The sequence below is a fragment of the Salvelinus alpinus genome, chromosome 12 (assembly GCF_045679555.1).
Source record: "Salvelinus alpinus chromosome 12, SLU_Salpinus.1, whole genome shotgun sequence".
Taxonomy (NCBI): domain Eukaryota; kingdom Metazoa; phylum Chordata; class Actinopteri; order Salmoniformes; family Salmonidae; genus Salvelinus; species Salvelinus alpinus.
In genome coordinates this window covers 34,802,114-34,828,226 of record NC_092097.1, presented here as the reverse complement: position 1 = coordinate 34,828,226, position 26,113 = coordinate 34,802,114, and the positions used below count along the sequence as shown (strand labels likewise).

The 26,113-nt window shown below is 43.6% G+C and overlaps 1 protein-coding gene and 1 long non-coding RNA gene across 5 annotated transcripts in view; one reads left to right on the top strand and one right to left on the bottom strand.

The window, feature by feature from the left end:
- Positions 1 to 103: 103 nt before the first annotated feature.
- LOC139535996 (trichohyalin-like) overlaps positions 104 to 26,113 on the bottom strand; it is a 35,578-nt gene continuing 9,568 nt past the window's right edge. For 2 of the 3 annotated variants that reach the window (XM_071336047.1, XM_071336044.1), the window contains exons 3-10: positions 14,478 to 14,593; positions 3,464 to 3,698; positions 2,664 to 2,820; positions 2,471 to 2,491; positions 2,255 to 2,388; positions 1,473 to 1,663; positions 1,146 to 1,235; positions 104 to 693 (exon numbers count right to left, since the gene is read on the bottom strand). In XM_071336047.1, coding sequence (XP_071192148.1) covers positions 1,160 to 1,235; positions 1,473 to 1,663; positions 2,255 to 2,388; positions 2,471 to 2,491; positions 2,664 to 2,820; positions 3,464 to 3,698; positions 14,478 to 14,593 — 930 coding nt within the window. In that variant the 3' untranslated portion in view covers positions 104 to 693; positions 1,146 to 1,159. The remainder of the gene's footprint in view (positions 694 to 1,145; positions 1,236 to 1,472; positions 1,664 to 2,254; positions 2,389 to 2,470; positions 2,492 to 2,663; positions 2,821 to 3,463; positions 3,699 to 14,477; positions 14,594 to 26,113) is intronic. The other variant, XM_071336046.1, reaches the window with a different exon arrangement.
- Positions 4,390 to 24,793, top strand: LOC139535999 (uncharacterized). 2 transcript variants are annotated; one of them, XR_011667241.1, is made up of 4 exons: positions 4,390 to 13,041; positions 14,229 to 14,307; positions 14,469 to 14,662; positions 22,998 to 24,793. It is a non-coding gene; the product is annotated as an uncharacterized lncRNA (long non-coding RNA). The 2 variants fall into 2 exon arrangements; XR_011667240.1 differs by having other exon boundaries at positions 14,226 to 14,307.

Genomic DNA, 26,113 nt, shown 5'->3' with positions numbered 1-26,113 from the left:
TTTATGTCTTGAGACATTCAGTAAAGGTTTTAAGGAAGTTATTCAAAAACCTCCAGACAGAGATACTCCTTTTCCTGTTTGGATAGAGTAGAGATCATTTCAATTTATCTAGCAGATGCTTTTATCAAGAGCAGCTCATCCGAGCAGCGAGTGAGTGCATAACATAAGAGCAGAGAAACAGATGGGTTAGTTCAAAACAAGAAATTACATGGCAAAACATGTACAATTCAAGTAGGTTTGTGAACATCGTGGTATTGTGGATATTAGTGTGCATGACCTAAACACACATGGTAATTACGTCAAGCGAATCTGGAATGCAAGTATGGATGGATGGAGAGATACAGTCTAGAAAATACAGTGGCCTGGGATAAGAGGCAAATGTTGCAAATTAACAGAAAAGGGAATTTTGAGTCCACTCCTCGAATCATCTGTGTATGTGTCTGTATGTGTGTTTGTGTGTGTGTGTTGCAAATAAAGTATCTACATGCTCATAGTTCCTTTGTCAAATAGGAAAGTGGAAAAAGATGGTCACAACGCAGGGAAGTATCCAATGCTTCTCCATTGTCTTGCATAGTTCATTCATTAAAAAAAGTGTGTTTTTGAAAAGGTACATGATTGGAGTCCAGCCCACAGCTGTGTTTGTCAGCAACAACTGCAGTAGCAGTTGAATGATCACCTTGTCAATGGTATCTCCTAGAGGTAAACAGAAATACAATATAATTTACATGACACAGATAGGGGGCATATTTAATGTGATATTTCTCTCCAAAATCAAAGTGTGTCTGACATTGTCAATCTGCAAACTTAAAGATGTAGTCTGCGATCTTAAGCACAACAAATTCGTAACATATTTTACGAATTGGATTCTTAACATATCATACATATTGCAACGTTTATTTAGCAGGAAAACATATCATACAACATAGATGACGTAGTACACAACTGGATGACATGGTACACCAAAGTGAGCAGCACTTTCAAAACTACTGGCTGAAATTATACAAAAGTTCTGGAGCATCACTTTAACAAACGTTAAGCTTTCTTTAGAGTTAACTATCACTTTAAGGTGTGGATAGAAGGGGAATGTGATCAGATATGGACTTTGATTTGTAATATTAGGTGTAAAATTGGGTCCATCCCCTCACCCTGCTCTGCTCAGCTAGGCCTCACTGTTGTATTGACTCGAGCGCTTCTTAGACTTGAGTTCTCGCAGCCATGAAGGAAACTTGTCCCCCCTGAGGGTCACACAAACAAAGATCAAACGGTTTGCCTTGCAGATAACTATTGTAGCTAATAGCTAACTAATGTTGCCAGCTAGCTATGTCATCTGCATTGCTTGTTGTTATGTCATATTGTTCTTTTTTTCTTAATCACATTTTGTTGCTTCATGTTGAATAACATTTTAAAACTACAAAAATCACTTGTGGTTTTATGCTAGTAAGATAAGAGCAGCATGTTGGGAGTAAACTTACCCTGCACCTTTGTTCCCTACAGGGGGCAGCACTCGTGACCCCCCGGGGAGGAAGGAGGAACGTTTTGGAGAGCGGGAGAGTTGAGAGGGGGACGGGGCAAGTCTGTCCATCTGACGGTCTGTGTCTACTCCTTCACCTCCACCGGCTCCACCACCTCCTCCAGCACCACCTCCTCGCTTCTTCAGTTGGGCCTAGGAGAGACAGTGATACATTTAAGATATGAACAAGTCATATATAGACATTTTTGATAACACAGGAAAACCCTTACTAAGCAAAATCACATTGGTCCTGCATTGTGAAAAATCTTTCTAAATGAATGTTGTCCTGATTCCTGCTGTAAGAAATAACTTGTAAACAATCATACTTGTTTTGTTTATCACCCAAAATGCACTTTTTATGGAAATATGTCGTTTTTCCCCATGCAGTGCAGATGTCCAGCAGTGCAGGTTTGATTGAATGTCAGCCTTAGGTTACGTCCCAAATTACACCCTATTCCCTATATCCCTCAAATTCTAATCTTGACCTCGAAGCCAGTTGCACTGCTTTTTTATTCTTCCCTTCTAATCCGGAACTGATTTAGACATGGGACACCAGGTGGGTGCAATTCATTATAAGGTAGAACAGAAAACCAGCAGTACTTCGGGCCTCCAGTGTAGTATTTGAATACCCCTTCCCTATATAGTGCACTACTTTTTATACCAAAGCCCTGTGGGCCCTACACAGGGAAAAGGATGGCATTTGGGTGTTTCAGGTTGTAAAATAGGGGTGCTGAGAGCATGTACCTTGAGGGCAGACGGGTCCATTCCAGAGAAGAGGGCTATTCTCTGGGGCTGGGAATGTTGTGAACAAACCTCCCTCCCTCTGGGCTGCTCCTCATCAGACTCACAATCCCCCCGTATCAGAGAGTCTAGCTTATCTGCAAAAGTGGTAAAACAGATGGTTGGCCTTGTGTGAATTACCTTACATGAGGGATGGTTGTAATAATCCTTAAACCCTACCTTCTAGCCACTTGTGTGTATCTGAAAAGATGAGATTGGTGTAAGAAATATACAGTATATTGGTACTTCCACCTAGGCTATCAGAGAGCAAGGTGTAGCTATTACCCTTTTTCCTAGAACTATATGATCCCTTCAAGTCTACAGTGCATGGGGAAGGTCAGTCCTATGGGTTGATTTGGAATCGTCTACTAACCTGAGGAGTCATAGAACCTCCAGTCGTGGACTGGGTCTTCCTCAAGCATTATTGTGGTAGAGCTCTGACGGAAAGCTCGAGTGGGGCGGGTTCGTCGACTCTTTCTCAGCTCTGCCCTCGCACGCAGAAGACTTGTGTCCAATAGAGGGGCGGAGATCTGTATGCACACACAAAGGAACAAGCAAAATCAAGTACTGTATTGCCTGTAAATGCTTGCATGTGTAACCGATGTGAAATGGCTAGCTAGTTAGCAGTGGTGCGCGCTAATAGCGTTTCAATCGGTGACGTCACTCGCTCTGAGGCCTTGAAGTAGTTGTTCCCCTTGCTCTGCAAGGGCCGCGGCTTTTGTGGATCGATGGGTAACGGTGCTTTGTGGGAGGCAGTTGTTGATGTGTGCAGATGGTCTCTGGTTCGAGCCCGGGTCGGGGCGAGGGGACGGACGAAAGTTATACTGTTACATTGATGCTGTTGACCCGGATCACTGGTTGCTGCGGAAAAAGGAGGAGGTCAAAAGGGGGGTGAGTGTAACCGATGTGAAATGGCTAGCTAGTTTGCGGTGGTGCGCGCTAATAGTGTTTCAATTGGGGACGTCACTCGCTCTGAGGCCTTGAAGTAGTTGTTCCCCTTGCTCTGCAAGGGCCGCAGTTTTTGTGGAGCGATGGGTAACGATGCTTCGTGGGTGTCAGTTGTCTATGTGTGCAGAGAGTCCCTGGTTCGAGCCCGGGTCGGGGCGAGGGGACGGACGAAAGCTATACTGTTACACATGCATAATGGAAAGTACCAGATAGGCCTTGACTTACTTCAGGAAAGGGTAATGGGTCCTCTGTTTCTTCTAGTGGAGAAGTACTGTCAGGCTCATCTGGTGTGATGACAGGCGAGATCTGGTCCTCTGTTTCTTCTAGTGGAGACGTACTGTCAGGCTCATCTGGTGTGATGCCAGGCGAGATCTGGTCCTCTGTTTCTTCTAGTGGAGAAGTACTGTCAGGCTCATCTGGTGTGATGACAGGCGAGATCTGGTCCTCTGTTTTCTGCCGACTGAGGATGTGGGAAATTCAAAAGAGATCACAACATCATTCAACTACAAAAACTCAACGGATTCAGGTTGGTGGGCAAAATATCTGAACTTAGTATGTAAAAAATAAAAAGGTGACATACATAGACAAGTAAAAGTGATTTCCAAGTATTTAGGTACTTGGGAGCTGGTACTGCATTAATTAATGTGGCTATACCAAACCATGGAGATGTGCCTGTTTATATACTTGTCATGACGTGGCCCTCTTTGGGTACAGCGAGCACCATCTCCCTCTCGCTCTCTCTCTCACCACCTCTCTCTTCCCCCTACACCCAGGCTCTGTTATCACAGGTCATAAATTCCTAGAGGAGTCTCTCTCCTCATGGCCATGCAGTATAGAGAGAGTGAGTTTCACAGGAGAACAAAGGAACCTCTTCCACAACACAGAACCTGAGAACTGAACAATGTCCATGTTTTGGAGAATGTGTACACGGTCGGGGGAGAATCCAGCTACGACTGGTCCATTTCGTTTAATGTTTGTGAAACTCATGAGACAATACAGCCACATTACCATAACTCTGTTTATACAAGAGTCTCAGTTGTGAGGCTTGCATCTAATTGTTGTATAAAATGAATGAGTAAAGACGAAACAATTTGTGAAATTATGTAATGTGATTTTAAACTGTTTAATGAAGGAAACTCCAATTCCCTTTGGAGTTTAACTAAGTTATAGGCCCGCCCCATGAGCACAGACATTGATCTGGCGTCATGGGACAGCCCTTTCCTACGATTCTGGATATAACCCCCACCTTGGGAATTTCCCAGCAGACCAGTACCTCAATCACAAAGGGAGCGAAGGTTTGTGTAGATTGCTGAATCTTTTAACCATACCACGTGAATAAACTCTGAGACTATCGATCCGACAGAATAAGAGCTACTCTTCGATACTAATTACTAGTCTGCAGCTACAAATTATGTACCCGTGAATGCGAGGACTGACTAATGCCGAAACATCTATTCTATAAGAATATTTCTGAATGGGACTCTGAAGTATCCATTCTAACCACGGAAGAGAGAGAGAGAGAGCGGACGAACTTTCCAACAGAAAGACGGAAAATTCCAACAGAGATCACGACGACACACTGAGTGTAAATATATATATTGATTGCAATTATTCCCGAATGAGTGAGCATTCATGTGTAAAGTATTAGCATTTCAATGAATATAATTATCAAGTGTTTAGTGACTCATTTGCGTAATTCCCGCCTTTCTCAGTCTACACCCACTTCCCTTTTGTCCACCAAGCCGTAATATCGGTTTAGCCCACCAGGGCACATCCCCTATCATTTCCTTGTAACCATATCTACTTTGTTGTTTGTTTATGCATTTCTGTGATTATTTAGTTAGTTAATAAATAAATGATTGAGACAATTGATGTATGGATGATTCATAGTGAAGACTGGATTCGTGCAGATAACCAACAATTTACGATGTTTGGAATGAGACTAATGCGAGGTAAAGAATAATTCATTAATTAGAAGAGTAATTGATCAGATATTAAAATATCTGAAAAGTTGTATTAGGTATAAATTATAACTTTGTAATCTGAATATTTTCCTTGGTGCCCCAACTTCCTAGTTAATTACATTTACATGATTTGAATAATCACGTAATAATTACAGAGAATTGATTTGATAAAATAAATCTTCATTTTAATGATGCCAAAGACACGATATGTATGACGCCCCATGCGAGGAATCTTAGATAGAATTGGACTTTGCTGTTGAATTCTATATATCAATTGTGCAAACAGAATTGTACAACCAGACTGCTTTGTATAGAAATTAATTGGTTGTGTGTGTTTCCATTTGAAAAAGCTACGGAGAGTGCCTCCGGTCGTGTGTCGTTAGCATCAGAGCAATGAGTGATAAATTCCAGATTTAGTCCGTTAGGTAAAACGATACTATTTCTGTCAGTCAATATTAGGGCATAGAGCCAGTACGGTTATAAGAGAATAGATCTGTTCTGCGCTCAAGCCGAAGTATTCTGTCCGCCTACCACACTAAGCCAGTGTGGATAGACCACAGGCGTATCTGTATTATGTACCGAGTCGCTCCGGTCAACATAACGCGAGCAAAGTATGCCGAATGGGTTAATGTGAGACGTCACTAGTAAACCCCCACTTTCCATGGTAAGGGGACCCTATTTTGTGCTTGGAAGTTATATTTCTGAACAAAGTAGGATTAGCTTGCACGAGATGCTAAGCTAACAGTATTTTATTTTTCCTGTGTCCCGTTTAAATTCATCCGCCTTGCGCGACGGAAGTCCCGCCCTTTGTACTTCCGTTGATTTCAGCATTCTGTGATCACGGGTGGTGAAGAGTCGCCAGTACATCTATTGGGAAAAGGAGTATGTGACACCCAAACTTGGATCACGTTAAGATATCCAGCCAATCGCAATTGACTGGATATCGACGTCTCATTCAATTTAACTAACAAGTGAAATTGCCAGATTTACTTTTCAAGTGGATCTTTTAAATAATATCCACATTAATTGGGTTTCTACAATGAGACAAGTTACACTTTTTCCACATTAACCTAGATGAAGGAATGCTCTCAGGTTAATTTAAAGTTTAATTCCCAGATAGCCTATACAGGTTTGATTTATCATTAAAATAGATCAATCAGTCCTGCCTCCAGCGGGAATCCCATGTGGCTTCAGCCTTAGGGGCAAGTGTACCATAGTGGTGAATGTACCCTAACATTTAAACTACTGGTTACTTTTATGATAATCCAGACAATCTCAATTGCTTGGATATCATCGTCTCATTCAATTTAATTATTTAAATTGTCGAACATACCTTTCTAGGTTCTTCCAATTTAATGAGACATTTTAAACTTTGCAATAGTAACCTAGATGAACCAACTTCCCAGGTTAATTTAAAGTTTAATTTCCTAGATAGCCTATTCAGGTATGATTAATCATTATCATTGATTAATTCAATTTGCTTTTGCAAATTCATTCACGTCCAACTCCCACAGTACTGGTACATTACTGATGATTCATTAACGTCTATAAATAGATTATAATTGTCTTTGCAGCTTCCAACATATTCCAAAACCAAACTTTGGAAAAATAGGAAAAACATTTTTCCTTTCAAATGTTCTAATAATGTGCAAGCTATCAGAGGGGGTAGTCCCTACTCGCCCGCTAATTAGTGAACCTCCACCCATAAATGGATTGATCTCTGACCTCAGCAGCGATATCAACCCTAATTATGCCATTAGCGGAAAAACAGCTGACAACAACGCTGTCCAAAATCAACCATTGGGTTCAGGCCTCGTAAAGGTTCTCTCCAGTCTAGCCCTGATGTCTTGCCATCCGAGATTGGCATCTGTCCAATACCGCAGTGCACAGCTGAAGCACGAGCAGGTAACGGTAGACATAAAGGGACAGGTGGACCAATGACAAATGCAGAAAAGGGAAAAATTCTGCTAGCTATGGAACTGCGTTTGAAAACGGAACAATTAAATGTAATTGCAAAAACGTATGACAATGAACAAGCACAAACTCTTCAACAAAATCGTCTTCTACAGGAACAAAATCATATTCTACAGGAACAACTCGATTTAGCCAAAACTAAATACGCTGATGTCCACGCCAAACTAGATCAATCTGAAGAGTTATCTTCAAACAAGCACGCTCAACTTGATAACATGCATGCAGTTTTGTTGAACGTTACTCAAAGTAACACGGTTCTACTCAAAACGCTGCGGACCAAAGACGATCAGTTAATGAACACAATGACAAAGTTGGATGACAAATCAGCAGAACTCATTGAAGTCGCTGACCAAATGAATGATGAGAGAACTCAGGTGATGAAGATGGAAACATTGATTTCTAAGCAAGCGGAGGAAATCTCATCACTGAATCTCTCGCTCCGTACTCAAGACTCTATCTGCAAACCATGACAGATAAGTTTGAGACCGAAAGGAGCAAGTGCGACACTCACGTGTCCAAAAGCAGTACTCTAAGCGCTCAAGTGGACTCTGCAATGCAGCAGAATACCACCCTTAGGTACCATCTGGAGGAAGTCCAGTATGGTCACGCTCTACAGCATGACTACCCATCCAAGCAACCGGAGCCCTGTACTCACAGGAGTAAAGGTTTCAGACTTTGCCTCCCTCATGTGTCCCTCAGTCTTCTCCTCTTGGCCATTCGGCACTGAGTAATATGGCGCCTCTTGGCCAACAAAGCCAAAGCTTGGCTTCTCCTCTTGGCCTTACGGCCCCAATCTCCCCACAGGATGAAGCCAACCCTCTCCGCCCGCTTGGCGCGGAATACCTTGACAAACTCGTCAAGAACTTCCCCACCATTGACCCCGTTCCAGGTCAGCCAAACGATACTGAGATGTTCCTAGCTGACATAGAGGACACGTTGGATGGCTACCCGAACCCTACGGGTTCTGACAGGGTTTACCTGTTGAAGCGAACGTCGAATAGACACGTGACAAGGTTCATTCGTCTACAACAGCAACACGTGCTAAATGACTACGCTAAACTTGCCACAGCTTTGAAATTAGAATTCAGTGGTTCTGCGACTCGCAAACACGATAGCTCACTGGCTAACACCGTCAAACAAGCTCGGAACGAACACCCACAAGCTTACTATCATAGGCTTTGTTCAGCTTACTTTGGCCTGCTCACTGAAACAGGAATGGAAGAGCTGTTACCATTCAAACAAATGTTTCTGTCGAACATGTATCCCACCTTCATTACCTACTTGGGCCCTGCAGCCCACGTTGGCTTGCCTTTCTTACAACTCAGAGAGCTTGCAAGCACAGCTTTTGAGGCCTCAAAAGTTCACAATGCTAAGAGCCCTGACCAGGTTTTGAAGTTTGACCAGGAGCACTCACTCCAGTTAGAGTGTGCATTATCAGGTATTGGAGCGTTGAGAGATGACGCACAACAACGGTTTCTACCACGAAATCATGATTCCAATAACCTCTGTGGTCTAAATAACTGTAAAGTACGTCACCATTAAAACGACTACCGCTACAATTGACCTGTTCGCTATGTTCCTGCACCCAACCCACAAAAAGTGTCAGAGCACAAGAGTAACAAAGGGTTAAATGACGATCAAAACGTAGATGTTCTCCAGAAGTTCCACTACGTGAAGAACTAAAGCGAGAACAATTTGAGAAAAGGGTAAAAGATACACGGGGAATTACCGGACTACACGGGGAATTACCGGACACCAGGTCCGCAGGAATTAACACCCATAGCAAGGACGTTAAAGTTCAAATTTATCCTGCTCTCACTCGAGACCCTATCCAGGGCCCGATTGATCAAGAAACAAGCCCACAGGCTTTGTCTATACACTCTGATACAAAGGTTGCGAAGAAAAAGGTAAAACGCTTCGTTAAAGCCAAGCCCACTCAAAATCTGAAAAGTCGATCTGCTTCCACCTTGAACAGAAATGACACATCACGTCGTTGCAAACGACCACTCCACTTTGTGGGAAATATGTCCACTAAACACGAATCTAAACGCCCATACCTGGAAACAGTCATGGAGGACTGCTTAACTTGTCATGCGCTAATTGATTCGGGTGCGACAATATCACTCATCTCTCAAACATTGTTTGATGATCTCAAAAGAGCTTTGAAGCCAACTAAACGTTGGTTAAAAGTGGAACGATGTGACACTACACTTCGAGGGGTCACTCAGACTACCTCGTCTCTCACATTGAGAGTCATGCTGAAACTACACTTCCAGGACATATCGCTCATTCACCCTGTGTATGTTACCAGCCTCGAATCTGTACCCCTGGTACTTGGAGGAGACTTGATGGATCGGTTACTTCCACTGATGGATTAGAAAACCAACCAGGTATGGTCACAGGCCACAGTGCCTTCTCCACTGACCACACTGTCTACCCCTAACGCTAGCTTCAATGCAGTCATTCACGAGGGGTATCTGTCGAAAGCACCCCTTGGGAAAAAGACGTTTAGAAACCTCTTGGTGCAGAATCCTATCCAAGGAGATATTACGATATCTTGAAACATTCCATCAGCCAACCTGATTGACCATTCTTTTCATGATTTTGAGCCAGCTGTCTCTGTAAATGAGCAACTTCCCTCCTCCTTGCAGTCGTGCAATACAGTAGTTGAGATTAACTTCTCTTGCCCTTCGGACACTCCTGCAAGCACTGCAGCCCTCTCAGCAAGAAAAATATTGATGCGCAGAGTATACTCTGCTTCCCATGATACACCTTCCGCTTTGTGGGGGACTGTCACCCCTTACAATGACACTAATGACGTCAGTCCAGCAACTGACCCGATGACTCCCACTGGTGAAACACTACGATATCACAAACCGATATCCTCGTCTCAGTTCGTAGGTACTGAAGAGGTTGCCACACGCGGACGCGGTGGTGACTGAAAGGCCTCGACAGCCACTGAGCGTTTTGAAGCACAAACACCAGGAGATTTGGTTGAAAGGTTACAGCCATTCTCATAATAACGCGGCCACTGGCAACTCGTACATAGGGTTTGAACTTTTCGTTTGCGCCTCGGACACCAACACCACCCGCTGGTGGGGGGGTCCCGAGACACAAAGGGGGGGAATAGTAGCCCAGACCCATGATAAGCCTCATCGAGGCCGGTGGGGGGGTCGAGACTATGGACAACACCGTACGAGGCCGCCAGAGCATAAATCAAATCTAGTTGTAAACTCCCCTATGAGAACAGTGAGGAGCAGAAAGGCCCCTAGACGGGGATTATCTTAGAACACATCTAAGATAGTACTGAGGTGTACCACACTGGTCGTAAAGGAAGTCCAGTGGACTTGTCCACCTCCAAAACAAATGGCAACAAAAATCATTCCTTGCCATGTGTAGGTTCAACTACAATACAACTAGTAAAATGCTCTAATCATGTGTTCCGGTAGTATAATATTTCAGAATATTAGTACCAGTACCAATACCAGCAACAGTCAGTCCAGCTACAATCAGGAAGAAGGTTAGAAACCTAACCAATCAAATTACCCTTGACAACAGCGACATAGGAGTCACTCAGAGTGCAACACGGGGAAGGGAATCTCCAGTGCACTCTTCCAATGGTTAACACACATGGCACTAATAAATAGAATCCTTCATTTAGAAAGAAAATTATTAGAAGTCTTTAACCATGATCACACCACGTACGACTCGTCCAATACTTAAAGAGTACTTCAGTCCTGAGATTAGCTCATCTGTGGATAACATAGCTATGAAATAGACTTGTTCATACCTATCGCCACTACAATAGTGGAAGACACAGTGACTTGGAGTAAAACCAATACAGACTCCCTCGCACCAATTCTGACTGACCTCCAGGCATTGACCTGAAAATTACCTGACTATATCAGACTCATTCTGAACAAGTTGTAATCTGCCAGGATACTTGGTTTTCTTCCCTTGACATGCGCGCTTGTGTAAGCATAAACGCACATGCACAACGGAACATCCAATTAGGATTTATGCTAGGATCACTTAAGGGTTCAAGCAAAATACCAGCCTTAGTAAAGTTGAACATTTACTTTGAGGCCTTTGACTCTACAGTATTCATCAGTTTTCTTCCCAGAAGTCCATAGGTCATCCCTGTAGAGTGTCCAAAACTAGTGCCTTACAGCTGTAGACTTATCATATAGTTATCAACTTAGGATAGTGCCTAAGCAACACACCAAGTAGGAAAACCCTAGATATGGCATTAGAGACAATGCCTTGATAGTCATTTTGCCAGGACATTGGACGTATATAGAATACAGTCCAATTAGATGATTTTTGTGTGAGAACTATATTTTGTATATCTTTTGTTTATGCTTTCATTCCTTTTCGGTTCAGTTCCTTTGTCACTTAGGAAGTGTTAGAGCCATAAACAAAGTCCCCATACAACCATCACTTAGTGCCACAACGCTGCACATTGGGGAATGAATGTAATTATATATATTTCATGAGTGCGTGTGCGTGTGCGTTGTTAACATCTGCCTAAGTTACTGCCCAGATCTTCCAGTCTGGACGACCAGACAACGCGTCCAGAACGGCAATCCCAAATGCGGACATCCACTGCCCATACTTGTGGCGGCATGCCCCGCTTTCAGAGAGCCTACCAAGGTAAACCACCAGAGGGGGGGACCGCAACGGCGATCACCAACCAGTACATCCCCTGGCCCTTCCTGTGGTACTTTGCAGCTTCCAGGGAACCTACCAAGGTAAACCACTAGAGGGGACCGCAACGGCGATCACCAACCGGACATCAACTGAACATCCTTGTGGTGGACTGCTCCGCTTTCAGAGAGCCTACCAAGTTCAACCACCAGAGGGGACTGCAACGATGATCTACAAACAGGACATCACGTGGTCATTATTTTTATGTTGATTTGTAACTTGCAGGATAATCACAAGATCCAAACCACAAGGGGGGACTGTCATGACGTGGCCCTCTTTGGATACAGCGAGCACCATCCCCCTCTCTCTCTCTCTCACCACCTCTCTCTTCCCCCTACACCCAGGCTCTGTTATCGCAGGTCATAAATTCCTAGAGGAGTCTCTCTCCTCATGGCCATGCAGTATAGAGAGAGTGAGTTTCACAGGAGAACGAAGGAACCTCTTCCACATCACAGAACCTGAGAACTGAACAAAGTCCATGTTTTGGAGAATGTGTACACGGTCGGGGGAGAATCCAGCTATGACCGGTCCATTTCGTTTAATGTTTGTGAAACTCATGAGACAATACAGCCACATTACCATAACTCTGTTTATACAAGAGTCTCAGTTGTGAGGCTTGCATCTAATTGTTGCATAAAATGAATGAGTAAAGACGAAACTATTTGTGAAATTATGTAATGTGATTTTAAACTGTTTAATGAAGGAAACTCCAATTCCCTTTGGAGTTTAACTAAGTTATAGGCCCGCCCCATGAGCACAGACATTGATCTGGCGTCATGGGACAGCCCTTTTCTACGGTTCTGGATATAACCCCCACCTTGGGAATTTCCCAGCAGACCAGTACCTCAATCACAGAGGGAGCGAAGGTTTGAGTAGATTGCTGAATCTTTTAACCATACCATGTGGTTAAACTCTGAGACTATCGATCTGACAGAACAAGAGCTACTCTTCGATACTAATTACTAGTCTGCAGCTAGAAATGATGTACCCGTGATTGCGAGGACTGACTAACGCCAAAACATCTATTCTATAAGAATATTTCTGAATGGGACTCTGAAGTATCCATCCTAACCACGGAAGAGAGAGAGAGAGAGGGCGGAAGAACTTTCCAACAGAAAGACGGACAATTCCAACAGAGATCACGACGACACACTGAGCGTAAATATATTGATTGATTGCTCACTGAATGAGTGAGCGTTTATGTGCAAAGGATTAGCATTTCAATGAATATAATTATCAAGTGTGTAGTGACTCATTTGTGTAATTCCCGCTTTTCTCAGTCTACACCCACTTCCCTTTTGTCCACCAAGCCGTAATATCGGTTTAGCCCACTATAGGGCACATCCCCTGTCATTTCCTTGTAACCACATCTACTTTGTTATTTGTTTATGCATTTCTGTGATTATTTAGTTAGTTAATAAATAAATGATTGAGACAATTGATGTATGGAATGGATGATTCATAGTGAAGACTGGATTCATGCAGATAACCAACAATTTACGACGTTTGGAATGAGACTAACGTGAGGTAAAGAATAATTCATTAATTAGAAGACTAATTGATCAGATATTAAAATATCTGAAAAGTTTTATTAGGAAAATTATATCTTTGTAATCTGAATATTTTCCTTGGTGCCCCGACTTCCTAGTTAATTACATTTACATGATTAGAATATTCACGTAATAATAATTACAGAGAATTGATTTGATAAAATAACAGTCTTCAATTTAATGATGCCAAAGACAAGACATACTGAACAAAAATCTAAACGCAACATGTAAATTGTCGGTCCTAGGTTTTATGAGCTGAAATAAAAGATCCCAGAACTTTTCCATACGCAACAAAAAGCTTACATCTCTCAAATGTTGTGCACAAATTTGTTTACATCCCTGTTAGTGAGCATTTCTCCTTTGCCAAAATAATCCATCCACCTGACAGGTGTGGCATATCAAGAAGCTGATTAAACAGCATGATCATTTCACAGATGCACCTTGTGTTGGGGACAATAAAAGGCCACTCTAAAATGTGCAGTTTTGTCACATAACACAATGCCACAGACATCTCAAGTTTTGAAGGAGCGTCTGAGACCAGCCTCCCAGACAGCTGATGAAACAGAGGAGTATTTCTGTCTGTAATAAAGCCCTTTTGTGGGGAAATACTCAGTCTGATTGGCTGCGCCTCTGCCCAGTCATGTGAAATCCATAGATTAGGGCCTAATGAATTTATTACAATTGACTGATTTCCTTATATGAACTGTAACTCAGTAAAATCGTTGAAATTGTTCCATGTTGCTTTATATTTTTGTTCGGTATACACTACCTGTGATGCATTTAATCAACCAGCAGAGGTCAGAAGAAGCCAAACTACTTTCCGCTGTCCTATCCTGTCTCTTCACATCACAGCAGACAAAGAACAGGAGGCAAGGTAAGGAAGCTACTTAAGACGATTAAGAATCACCCGTATCCTGTCTTTTCACATCAGAGCAGGTAAAGGAGAGGGAGCCATACAGGAGAGGGAGCTACTTAAGACTATTGAGCTGCACTATTGAGCTGCACTGACTCTTGTATGGTTCCCCTGTTTTGCAGTGCACCCACCAGTCATCCTCAGACAGTCTCGTGTCACAGCCCCCGTACTGCTTGTCTGGCTCTCCACCAATCAGAGCCTCTGTGTCACGCCCCTCTTCTGCCCCCACATAACACGTCAACTGAACCTGATGGGGGGGAGAGAGAGAGAGAGAGAGAGAGAGAAAAACAGAGAGGGACCATTATCAAAAATGTAGGTAAGTTTCATGGAGAAGGAAACTTTGCATGGAGTAGAACAAATACCGATACTCAGCTGACACTTGGCCCAGAGGGCCGATATAATGCTAATGAAAGGAGCATTCCATGAATGCCGACCTCTGTATGATACCTGTATGATGTACACTGAGTGTACAAAACACTTTCAATGACATAGACTGAACAGATGAATCCAGGTGAAAGCTATGATCCCTTATTGATGTCACCTGTTAAATCCACTTCAATCAGTGTAGATGAAGGAGAGGAGACAGGTTTAAGAAGGATTTTTAAGCCTTGAGACAATTGAGATATGGATTGTGTATGTGTGCCATTCCGAGGGTGAATGGGCAAGACAAAATATTTAAGTGCCTTTGAACGGGGTATGGTAGTAGGTGCAAGGCACACCGGTTTGAGTGTGTCAAGAACTGCAACACTGCTGGGTTTTTCATTCTCAACAGTTTCTTGTGTGTATCAAGAATGGTCCACCACCCAAAGGACAACCAGACAACTTGACACAACTGTGGGAAGCATTGGAGTCAACATGGGCCAGCATCCCTGTGGAACGCTTTCGACACCTTGTAGAGTCCATGCTCCAACGAATTGAGGCTTTTCTGAGTGTAAAAGGGGGTGCAACTCAATATTAGGAAGGTGTTCGTAATATTTTGTGCACTCAGTGTATGTATGATGTTATCTGATGAATGATCTTAGCTACGGTATCTGAATGATGTCAACTCTTATCAACTATCTTTTTGTTAACTGACAGATTACATCAAATATGCTTTTCCGTATTTTGTGGAGTCTTGTTCAGATCTTCCCCTGAACATGGAGAAGACAAGGAGATGCAATAGAACAGTGTTCAGTGGTGGAAAAAGTACCCAATTGTCATACTTGAGTAAAAGTATAGATACCTTAATAGAAAAATACTCAAGTAAAAGTGAAAGTCACCCAGTAAAATACTACTCGAGTAAAAGTCTAAAAGTATTTGGTTTTAAATATACTTAAGTATCAAAAGTAAATGTAATTGCTCAAATATAAATGTTACCCCACTCTTCCACCAAGGCACCTGCAAGTTCCCAGACATTTCTGGGGGGAATGGCCGTAGCCCTCACCCTCCAATCCAACAGACGTGCTCAATGGGATTGAGATCCGGGCTATTCGCTGGCCATGGCAGAACACTGACATTCCTGTCTTGCAGGAAATCACCCACAAAAAAAGAGCAGTATGGCTGGTGGCATTGTCATGCTGGAGGGTCATGTGTGGATGAGCCTGCAGGAAGGGTACCACATGAGGGAGAAGGATGTCTTCCCTGTAACGCACAGCGTTGAGATTGCCTGCAATGACAACAAGCCCCAGACCATGACGGACCCGCCACCTCCAAATCGATCCCGCTCCAGAGTACAAGCCTCGGTGTAATGCTCATTCCTTCGACGATAAATGTGAATCCGACCATCACCCCTGGTGAAACAAAACCGCGACTTGTCAGTGAAGAGCACTTTTTGCCAGTCCTGTATGGTCCAGCGACGGTGGGTTTGTGACCATAGGCGACGTTGTTGTCGGTGATGTCTGGTGAGGACCTGCCTTACAACAGGCCTACAAGCCCTCAGTCCAGCCTCTCTGAGCCTATTGCAGACAGTCTGAGCACTGATGGAGGGATTGTGCGTTCCTGGTGTAACTCGGGCAGTTGTTGTTGCCATCCTGTACCTGTCCCGCAGGTGTGATGTTCGGATGTACCGATCCTGTGCAGGTGTTGCTACACGTGGTCTGACACTGTGAGGACAATCATCTGTCCGTCCTGTCTCCCTGTAGCGCTGTCTTAGGCGTCTCACAGTACGGACATAGCAATTTATTGCCCTGGCCACATCTGCAGTATGGCACATGCCTCCTTGCAGCATGCCTAAGGCACGTTCACGCAGATGAGCAAGGACCCTGGGCATCTTTCTTTTGGTGTTTTTCAGAGTCAGTAAAAAGGTCTCTTTAGTGTCCTAAGTTTTCATAACTGTGACCTAATTGCCTACCGTCTGTAAGCTGTTAGTGTCTTAACGACCGTTACACAGGTGCATGTTCATTAATTGTTTATGGTTCATTGAACAAGCATGTGAAACAGTGTTTAAACCCTTTACAATGAAGATCTGTGAAGTTATTTGGATTTTTACAAATTATCTTTGATAAGACAGGGTCCTGAAAAAGGGATGTTTCTTTTTATGCTGAGTTTTATTTAATTATCAAAAGCAAAAGTACAAGTATAAATAATTTCACATTTCTTATATTAAGAAAACCAGATGGCACCATTTTCTTGTTTTAAAAATGTACATATAGCCAGGGGCACACTCCAACACTCAGACATTATTTACAAACGACTTTTACGTAAGTACTTTACAACACTGACGGTGTTAGGCAGAACACAATAAGCCAAGAGCGGTAACTACAACAACGAAAGGAAGAGGTTGAACAACCAGCCAAGCATGCATCTTTTAATGAGCTGGTCACAAGAGGGTACACTGTCCTCCACAAACACCATGCGCACAGACACACACACACACACACACACACACACACACACACACACACACACACACACACACACACACACACACACACACACACACACACACACACTGACACAGTCAAACACAAACACAAACACCACACAAGCAAGCACGCACACACACACACACACACACACACACACACACATGCACACACACACACACACACACACACACACACACACACACACACACACACACACACACACACACACACACACACACACACACACACACACACACACACACACACACACACACTGACACAGTCATAAACAAACACCACCTTAGCATGCACACACTACACACACACACACACACACAGTCAAACACCACACGAGCATGCACACACACGCACGCATGCACGCCTACGCACACACACACACACACACACACAAACACTGACACAGTCAAACACAAACACCACATGAGTACACACACACACACACACACACACACACACACACAGACACAGTCATAAACAAACACCACACGAGCACACATGCACACACAGCACACACACAGTCAAACTCAAACACCACCTTAGCACGCACGCACGCACACACTACACACACACACACACAGTCAAACACCACACGAGCATGCACACACACACACACACACACACACACACACACACACACACACACACACACACACACACACACACACACACACACACACACACACACAGTCAAACACAAACACCACACGAGCGCGCACACACACACACACACTGACACAGTCAAACACAAACACCACATGAGCACACACGCGCGCACACACACACACACACACACACACACACACACACACACACACACACACACACACACACACACACTGACACAGTCAAACACAAACACAAACACCACACAAGCACGCACGCACGCACACACACACACACACACACACACACACACACACACACACACACACACACACACACACACACACACACACACACACACACACTGACACAGTCATAAACAAACACCACACGAGCACACATGCACACACAGCACACCACAGTCAAACCCAAACACCACCTTAGCACGCACGCACGCACACACACACACACACACACACACACACACACACACACACACACACACTGATACAGTCAAACACAAACACCACACGAGCGCGCACACACACACACGCACTGACACAGTCAAACACAAACACCACATGAGCACACAACACACACACACACACACACACACACACACACACACACACACACACACACACACACACACACACACACACACACACTGACACATTCTTTGAACCTCAACTCACACTAGTGTTTGTCAAGGCACACATGCCAACCTACTGTCGTTTTTTATGTTACCCGACAACAAAAACAACCTCTGTGTAAATACAGTGGGAGAAGAACGGCTTTTGATTTGGTAAACATCTTCCTTCATAACTACTTTACTGCTTTGTGCTGATTGATTGGGTGGGGTGAGTCAGGCTACACACACAGAGAGAGAAAGAGTGAGTGAGATATTATCTCTGTGTGACTTCATTTGCACAATGCTTCATATCGTGCTGCATCACTCTGGTCTGGCTGGCCTTGTCACTGTGTGGCTGAATGAGCCTCTCTCAGGGGATTTGCCTACAGTACAGTAGGCTATGGCCTCATAGAGGAAGTACAGTGACAGACAGGAGGACTGGGTGTATTTCGGCTCCATCTCAAATGGCAACCTATAAACTATATAGTGCACTACTTTTGACTAAAGTCCATTGGGACAGAGCCGTATGGCCTCACAACCCTGTTTGATACACTACATGTCCAAAAGTATGTGGACACCTGCTCGTCAAACATCTCGTTCCATCATGGGTATTAATATGGAGTTGGTCCCCCCTGTGCTGCCATAACAGCCTCCACTCTTCTGGGAAGGCTCTCCACTAGATGTTGGAACATTGCTGCGTGGACTTGCTTTCTTTCAACCACAAGAGCATTTTTGAGGTCGGGCACTGATGTTAGGCGATTAGGCCTGGCTCGCAGTCGGTGTTCCAATTCATCCCAAAGGTGTTCGATGGAGTTGAGGTCAGGGCTCTGTGCAGGCCAGTCAAGTTCTTCCACACTGATCTCAACAAACCATTTCTGTATGGACCTTGCTTTGTGCACGGGGGCCTTGTCATGAGGAAACAGGAAATGGCCTTCCCCAAAATGTTGCCACAAAGTTGGAAGCATAGAATCCTCTAGAATGTCATTGTATGCTGTAACATTAAGATTTCCCTTCACTGGAACTAAAGGGCCTAGCCCGAACCATGAAAAACAGCCCCAGACCATTATTCCTCCTCTACCAAACTTTACAGTTGACACTATGCATCCGGGCAGGTAGCGTTCTCCTGGCATCTGTCAAACCCAGATTCGTCCGTCGGACTGCAAGATGGTAAAGCATAATTCGTCACTCCAGAGGATTTCCAGAGGCAGTTTGGAACTCGGTTGTGAGTTCACAACCGAGGACAGACAATTTTAACATGCTATGTGTTTCAGCACTCGGCGGTCCCATTCTGTGAGTTTGTGTGGCCTACCACTTCGCGGCTGAGCCGTTGTTGCTCCTAGACGTTTCCACTTCACAATAACAGCACTTAGAGTTGACCGGGGCAGCTCTAGCAGGGCAGAAATTTTACAAACTGAAAGGTGGCATCTTATGACATCCTATGACACTGAGCTCTTTACTCAGCTCTTCACTGAGCTCTTCAGTACGGGACATTCTACTGCCAATGTTTGTCTATAGAGATTGCATAGCTGTGTGCTCAATTTTATATACCTGTCACCAAATGATGTGGCTGAAATAGCCGAATCCACTCACTTGAAGGGGTGTCCACATACTTTTGGTCATGTAGTGTATGTATAGCAGCAGGGTTAAATTTCCAGAGTTGCATTGGCAGCTGTATAGCAGTCCAAAGGGCAGCTAGCCATTGTTTACATAAAAAGCTTACAATGTCAAATAAGGTAGGCAGTAGTAAGTAAGAGCAACTTTCTAATATTGAGTTGTACCTCCCCCTTTTGCCCTCAGAACAACCTCAATTCGTTGGGGCATGACTCTACAAGGTGTCGAAAGCGTTCCACAGGGATGCTGGCCCATGTTGACTCCAATGCTTCCCACAGTTGTGTCAAGGTGGCTGGATGTCCTTGGCTGGTGGTGGACCATTATTGATACACACAGGAAACTGTTGAGCGTGAAAAACTCAGCAGCATTGCACCTTGGCTGGTGGTGGACCATTCTTGATACACACAGGAAACTGTTGAGAATGAAAAACCCAGCAGCGTTGCAGTTCTTGACACAAACCAATGTGCCTGCCACTGTTCAAAGGCACGTAAATATTTTGTCTTGCCCATTCACCCTCTGAATGAAACACACAATCCATGTCTCTATTGTCGCAAGGCTTAAAAACCTTATTTAACCTGTCTCCTCCACTTCATCTACACTGATTGAAGTGGATTTAACAAGTGACATCAACAAGGGATCCTAAGGGGGGAGGGTTACAAGTCAAGACAGAGCAGGTAGTACTCTGCAGTCACACCTCATTTTAACATCTGTGCTTCACAGTAAAGTTATGGGGGGGCTCAAAGCCGTCCAGACTGAAAAAGGACCTAATGCATGTCCTCTAAACAATGCAGCGATAAATGACACATACACATAGACACACACTCACCCACACCAAAAATTACCCATGCACGTGTTCAGACATTGAATGTGCAGGCCTCAGGCCTGATAGAAATATACGCAAGGAGACATACTCGCTTCCGAGACAGAACAGAGTTTAAAAAAACGCACTCACATAATTTCGAGAAACTCACACACACTAGTGGTTATGGACGGCATATTGTTGCACCCTGAAGCAGTCTACCTTTCTGCAGGTCTACAGCACAAACCACACCATCAGCTCTATTACAGAGATGTAAGCAATTCAACACAGCTGTGTGGTTCTGCTAAATGTGTTCTGCAGTGAGAGCAATAGAAAGACTATACATGGACACGAAAACATGGGCCTTGAGAGGTGTGAGGTTAGCATGAGCAGATATTCATAGCAAGGAGCATACACACACACATGCATGCCCACAGACACAGACACACACACACACACACACACACACACACACACACACACACACACACACACACACACACACACACACACACACGCACGCACGCACGCACGCACGCACGCTACAGTGTTTCCATGGATCTTATCTCTTTCCCTCAGGCCTCCTGTCACTTTCCCCAGACTCTCATTCACACCACTGACAGAGGGAAATGCTAACCATACGCACACTGATAAACACGGCACGCACAGACACACACACAAACACACACACACACACAAACCATAGGCCTACACAAGCCTCTGAGGGGCGAGAAGGATAGGAATAAGCAGAAAGAGGTAGAAACGTGTTGGAGAGATGGAGGGGGAGAAAGAAGTGGTAGTGGCCTTCAGACTATTTAGGGAATTAAGCTGTTTGGCTAAGTAGAACTTTTAGGTCTATGTTCATTCTAAAAACAGTCTGGTTCAAGAGCAGATAATGACGTTGTTCAGATGAGTTCCCTTACAGCGCTGGTGTCTGCTGCCCGTCTACTTAGCTTGATCCGCTGGCGACTCCGGACCGAGAACAACCTCAGGGATCGCCGGCTCTGGGAGGCAAAGCTATGCAGTGGAGACACGGCCCTATGGAACCTCCCGCCCCCACCTTCTCCCTCCTCCTCCTCTACCTTCTCCTCCTCTTGATCTTCTTTCACCACCTCATCCTCTTCATCATCATTTTCCCAGACTAAGTTCAGTGCCCCCTGTAGGGAACGACGCATGCTGCCCACCCAGCTAGAGACCTGGACCTGGGCGGAGGACAGTTTACCGCCCAGGTTCTGCATGTCTATTGGCTACCACCGTGATAATGCTGAGTGGTCACAGTGGTGACCGGGTTAATATGGAAACCAGCAGAATGTGCTAACCAAGGGTCAATACTTTTTTGGGTTGGATTAAGGTTTGGGGTGTGGAGGTTGAGAAGTCCTCCTTCCCTGGCTGTGTTTTATTTACTTCCTGGTTTCAGAGGACAAAGGTCAAAGATGGCAGCGATAGAACATGTCCTCGTCAAGGAAAGTCCACAGTAACCAGTCCAGTTTGAGTTAATCAAAGTCCAATTTAGGCTCAAAGCATGCTTCTGTATACACCTCACTCCCACTTACTGAAACAACTCTTCCTGTTTAGCCCTGCCAATCATGTGAACTGGCCGACCATGTGCTCTGAATACAACAAAACTTTCCTCTGACACCGCAGGGCTCACCACAATGGATGGGACTAGGAAAACCTGAGCACACACAGTGACAACTAGACTCTGTCAAACACTAAGAAACAGTCTGAAAGTGAAAACACACTGTAAGTTATCAATCTATGACTCCTGTTGCAGTTGATAGACTATTTTCCTTATTGTATTGTTCACGTTCAATGTCAAACCCAGCCAGCCAGATGGACTACCTAGCCTATATCTACTCTTCATCTACGTACAACTACTTAAGCTCTCGCATGTTCTTTATATATTAAGTCTCTTTCTCTCTCTCTTTCTCTCTTGCTCTAACACATTCCCTCGTTCACAAACCAAACCTGTCTGTCTCTCCCGCAGTTAAAGACCACGTAACTCCCAGGTTCTCTCAGACCCTTCCTCCCATTTCTTTTAGAAAAATGGGAAAACCAGATGGGAATCTTGACTTCTCCTTGCATCCATTCATGCACAACCAGGTGAGTTGAGCTTAATTCTCTGCTTTTATCTCCACAGAGTTGAGTGAACGTTCCCAGAAAACAACAATCAAAGCTGGGCTCTGTGTTAGGAAGGAAGGTGGAAAATCCCATGGGAAGGTGAGGATGGACCAAGGTGCTGCTCTGCTGTTGCCTCCGTCTCGCCCTTTCTCTGTGCTGTAGGTAATGGGCAGGTGCCGGAGTCCAAATCTAAATTTTTCAGGCTTGGGGAGAGAGAGAACGAGAACGAGTGAGACAGAGAGAGAGAGACTGAGTGAGAGAGGAACAGGGAGAGAGACAGACTGAGAGAGAGAAACAGGGAGAGAGATAGAGGTATGTGGAGAGAGTGTGTGAGGTAGAAGGAGAAAGAGAGAGAAAGGACAGAGAGACAGTGTTTGCGTATGTGTGAGAAAGAAAACGGGGGAAGAGGAAAATAGAAGAGGAACTTTCCTGTCAGTCGATGAGCCCTACCTCTAGCCGTATTGCTTTCACTGTGTGTTTGTGCGTCCATGTTTATGAGAGAGAGAGAGAGAGAGAGGGAGAGAGAGAGAGAGGGAGAGAGAGAGAGAGAGCGAGAGAGGGAGAGAGGCACTCTCTCAGCAAAGGGAGGGGTGACAAGGGACGGAGGGAGAGAGACAGAGAGCAAGATCTAGCTTGTCGTACCATGTATGGTATTTATGAATTGCTATCATGAGAGAAGTGGGGTTGTTGAACAGTGTTAATGGATGGAGGGTGAGGGCAGGATTCTAATATCTTATTAAGTTATGCATGCAACTTTCCACTACTACATACTGTCCATCTATCAATCAGTCAATCTGTCAATCAATCCGTCAGTCAGTCAGTCAATCAGTCAGTCAGTCAGTCAGTCAGTCTGAACAGCCCTCATGGTTGGCTGCTCAGCCTGTGTTTGGAGAGCAAACACACTGACACTGACACTCTGCTCTCTCAGACCAGAAATAGCCTTTCTCCCTCTAGCTCTTACTGGAGAAACCTGACTCACCTTAAAAAATCATAAAGATAATATTACATGGAAAAGACTGTTTTAGCTTCACAGATGTGTTGTTTAGTTTTATATTGATGAATTACATCCTATACATATTGAGCATTGATTGGGGGATTAACTAATCAAATCAAATGTATTGGTCATATACACATGGTTAGCAGATGTTATTGTGAGATAGCGAAATGCTTGTAACTAGTAACACAATTTCTGTCCTCCTTTGACAATGCTCATTATTAACTTTTCAAATCTGCATGAAACCAGTGAAATGAGTGAGGGATTCCCACGATGGGAAGTAAATATAATTAGACTCACTGAAAGGTAACTTCAGCTTTTGTACAAGTAAATATAGTTTGGTTATTTAGCACCATCTACTGGACTAAATGGTAACTCACTCATTCAAATGAAAGTGAATAGAGGAAGTGAGCTAAATATAAGGAAAACATAGACTTGGATAGATGGCTCACGTGCCACAAAGCCTATATCAGCATGGGCAGTGCCATTGAGGACTTTCACCATGTTGAAGTAGTCAACTGGGTGGGACTTCTGATGGGTTAATGAAAAGATGACATAATCCCATCCAAGTCAGCAGGATGGATCAGACAATGAATTATACTCCTGATAAAAAAATTCCATGATTGCAGGTGGCAGTATTAATGGCATGAAATAAAGCCCCTCCCCACATTTTGTTTTGTATTTGTACTTTTTTGTGTGTGGGTTTGGGTGTCTTTTTCTATTGCTCTATTTGTTTATAATAATGATTATCTCTGGCTGGAAATGTTTTATGATTTCTGTTATGTTAATATACCACCTAATATATTTTCACTTATTTTACCATATACCATGAATTGTACACATCTGCATTAATATGTGTCAATATTCATCTGCTTTTATGAAATTGAAAATAAAAAATTTGTAAAAAAATAAACTAATTGCGTAGGTCTAAATTGTCTTCATCTGCATCTGTCACTAAACGCTTAATTCAAATTCAGATTTTGCAGGGTTTGCATGATCAAAATACTACAGCATGTTGTTAGCTGCTACCTCTTAGTCGTGCCAATGTGCGTGTAATAGCTTGACTTTTTTAGTGGTGATTTCATGCTCTTCTCAGCGAGTAGAACGAGATTGATATTCTACAGTAAAGCTACACTATTTGTGGTGTGCACGGTGTGGCTCTAAAGAGATACCTTCCTATTTAGCCATGCTAACTGCCCTGACTTCTCTAGTTCTCTTTCACAATGAACACAAGTGTGACAGCTTTCAATATACAGTATAGCTATTCGTTATTCTATGAGCAGAAGAGATCACTCACCCATAGAAGCCTCAGGCATTTCTATTTTAACACTTCTTCATCAGTTTATCCCTATGTATCCATACACAATATCTTCTCTCTCTGTCTTCCTCCTTTATACATCACCCTTAGTCTGGCCTATCCTTCCTGTATCTCCCAATGTCCTTTTTCATATCTATGTCAAACAGCTAAAAGAGGAGATATGGCTATTCTAATTCCCTCCCTATATACAACCCTTTTATTTTTATATATACATTTTATTTATTGTTTTTAGATCGCAACAAAAGACATATGCAACCTGAAACTAAAATACTTATTAACTTAAACAGAATAACAATCCGAATTTCATAAGACAATATAATTGGTACTATGGGACAAGTCATTGTATATACAACCCTTTTCTAGTAGAGAAATACATTGAGTGAAGGTAAAATTAAAGGAAGACAAAGACTGCAGTAGTGATGGAAGGGAAGTGAAATGTCTCGATCTCGGTTACTTTCTATTTCTCGCTCACACACGGAAGCAAGCACACACGCCCACACACAAAGTATATGTGGGGATATTTGAGACAACTTAGCTATATTACCCAAGGGAATTCCTCATTAAAGAAACACTTTCCTATTTACTTATACTCAAGTTCTAAATTCTGTCAAATATCCCAATGTGTTTTGTAATACTGTCTCTGTACTGCATGGGGGCAGCAGAGAGCCACAATAAGTTCTTGCTCAATGACAACTTCTCATTCAGTAGAAAACCACAAGAAGTGAATGAAATATCACCAAGACCAAGTAGGCATTGTCATTGTCTGTTAGTGTATGTACCCGGGTGTATTTGTATTGTATGTGTATTTTTGTGTGCTTGTGCA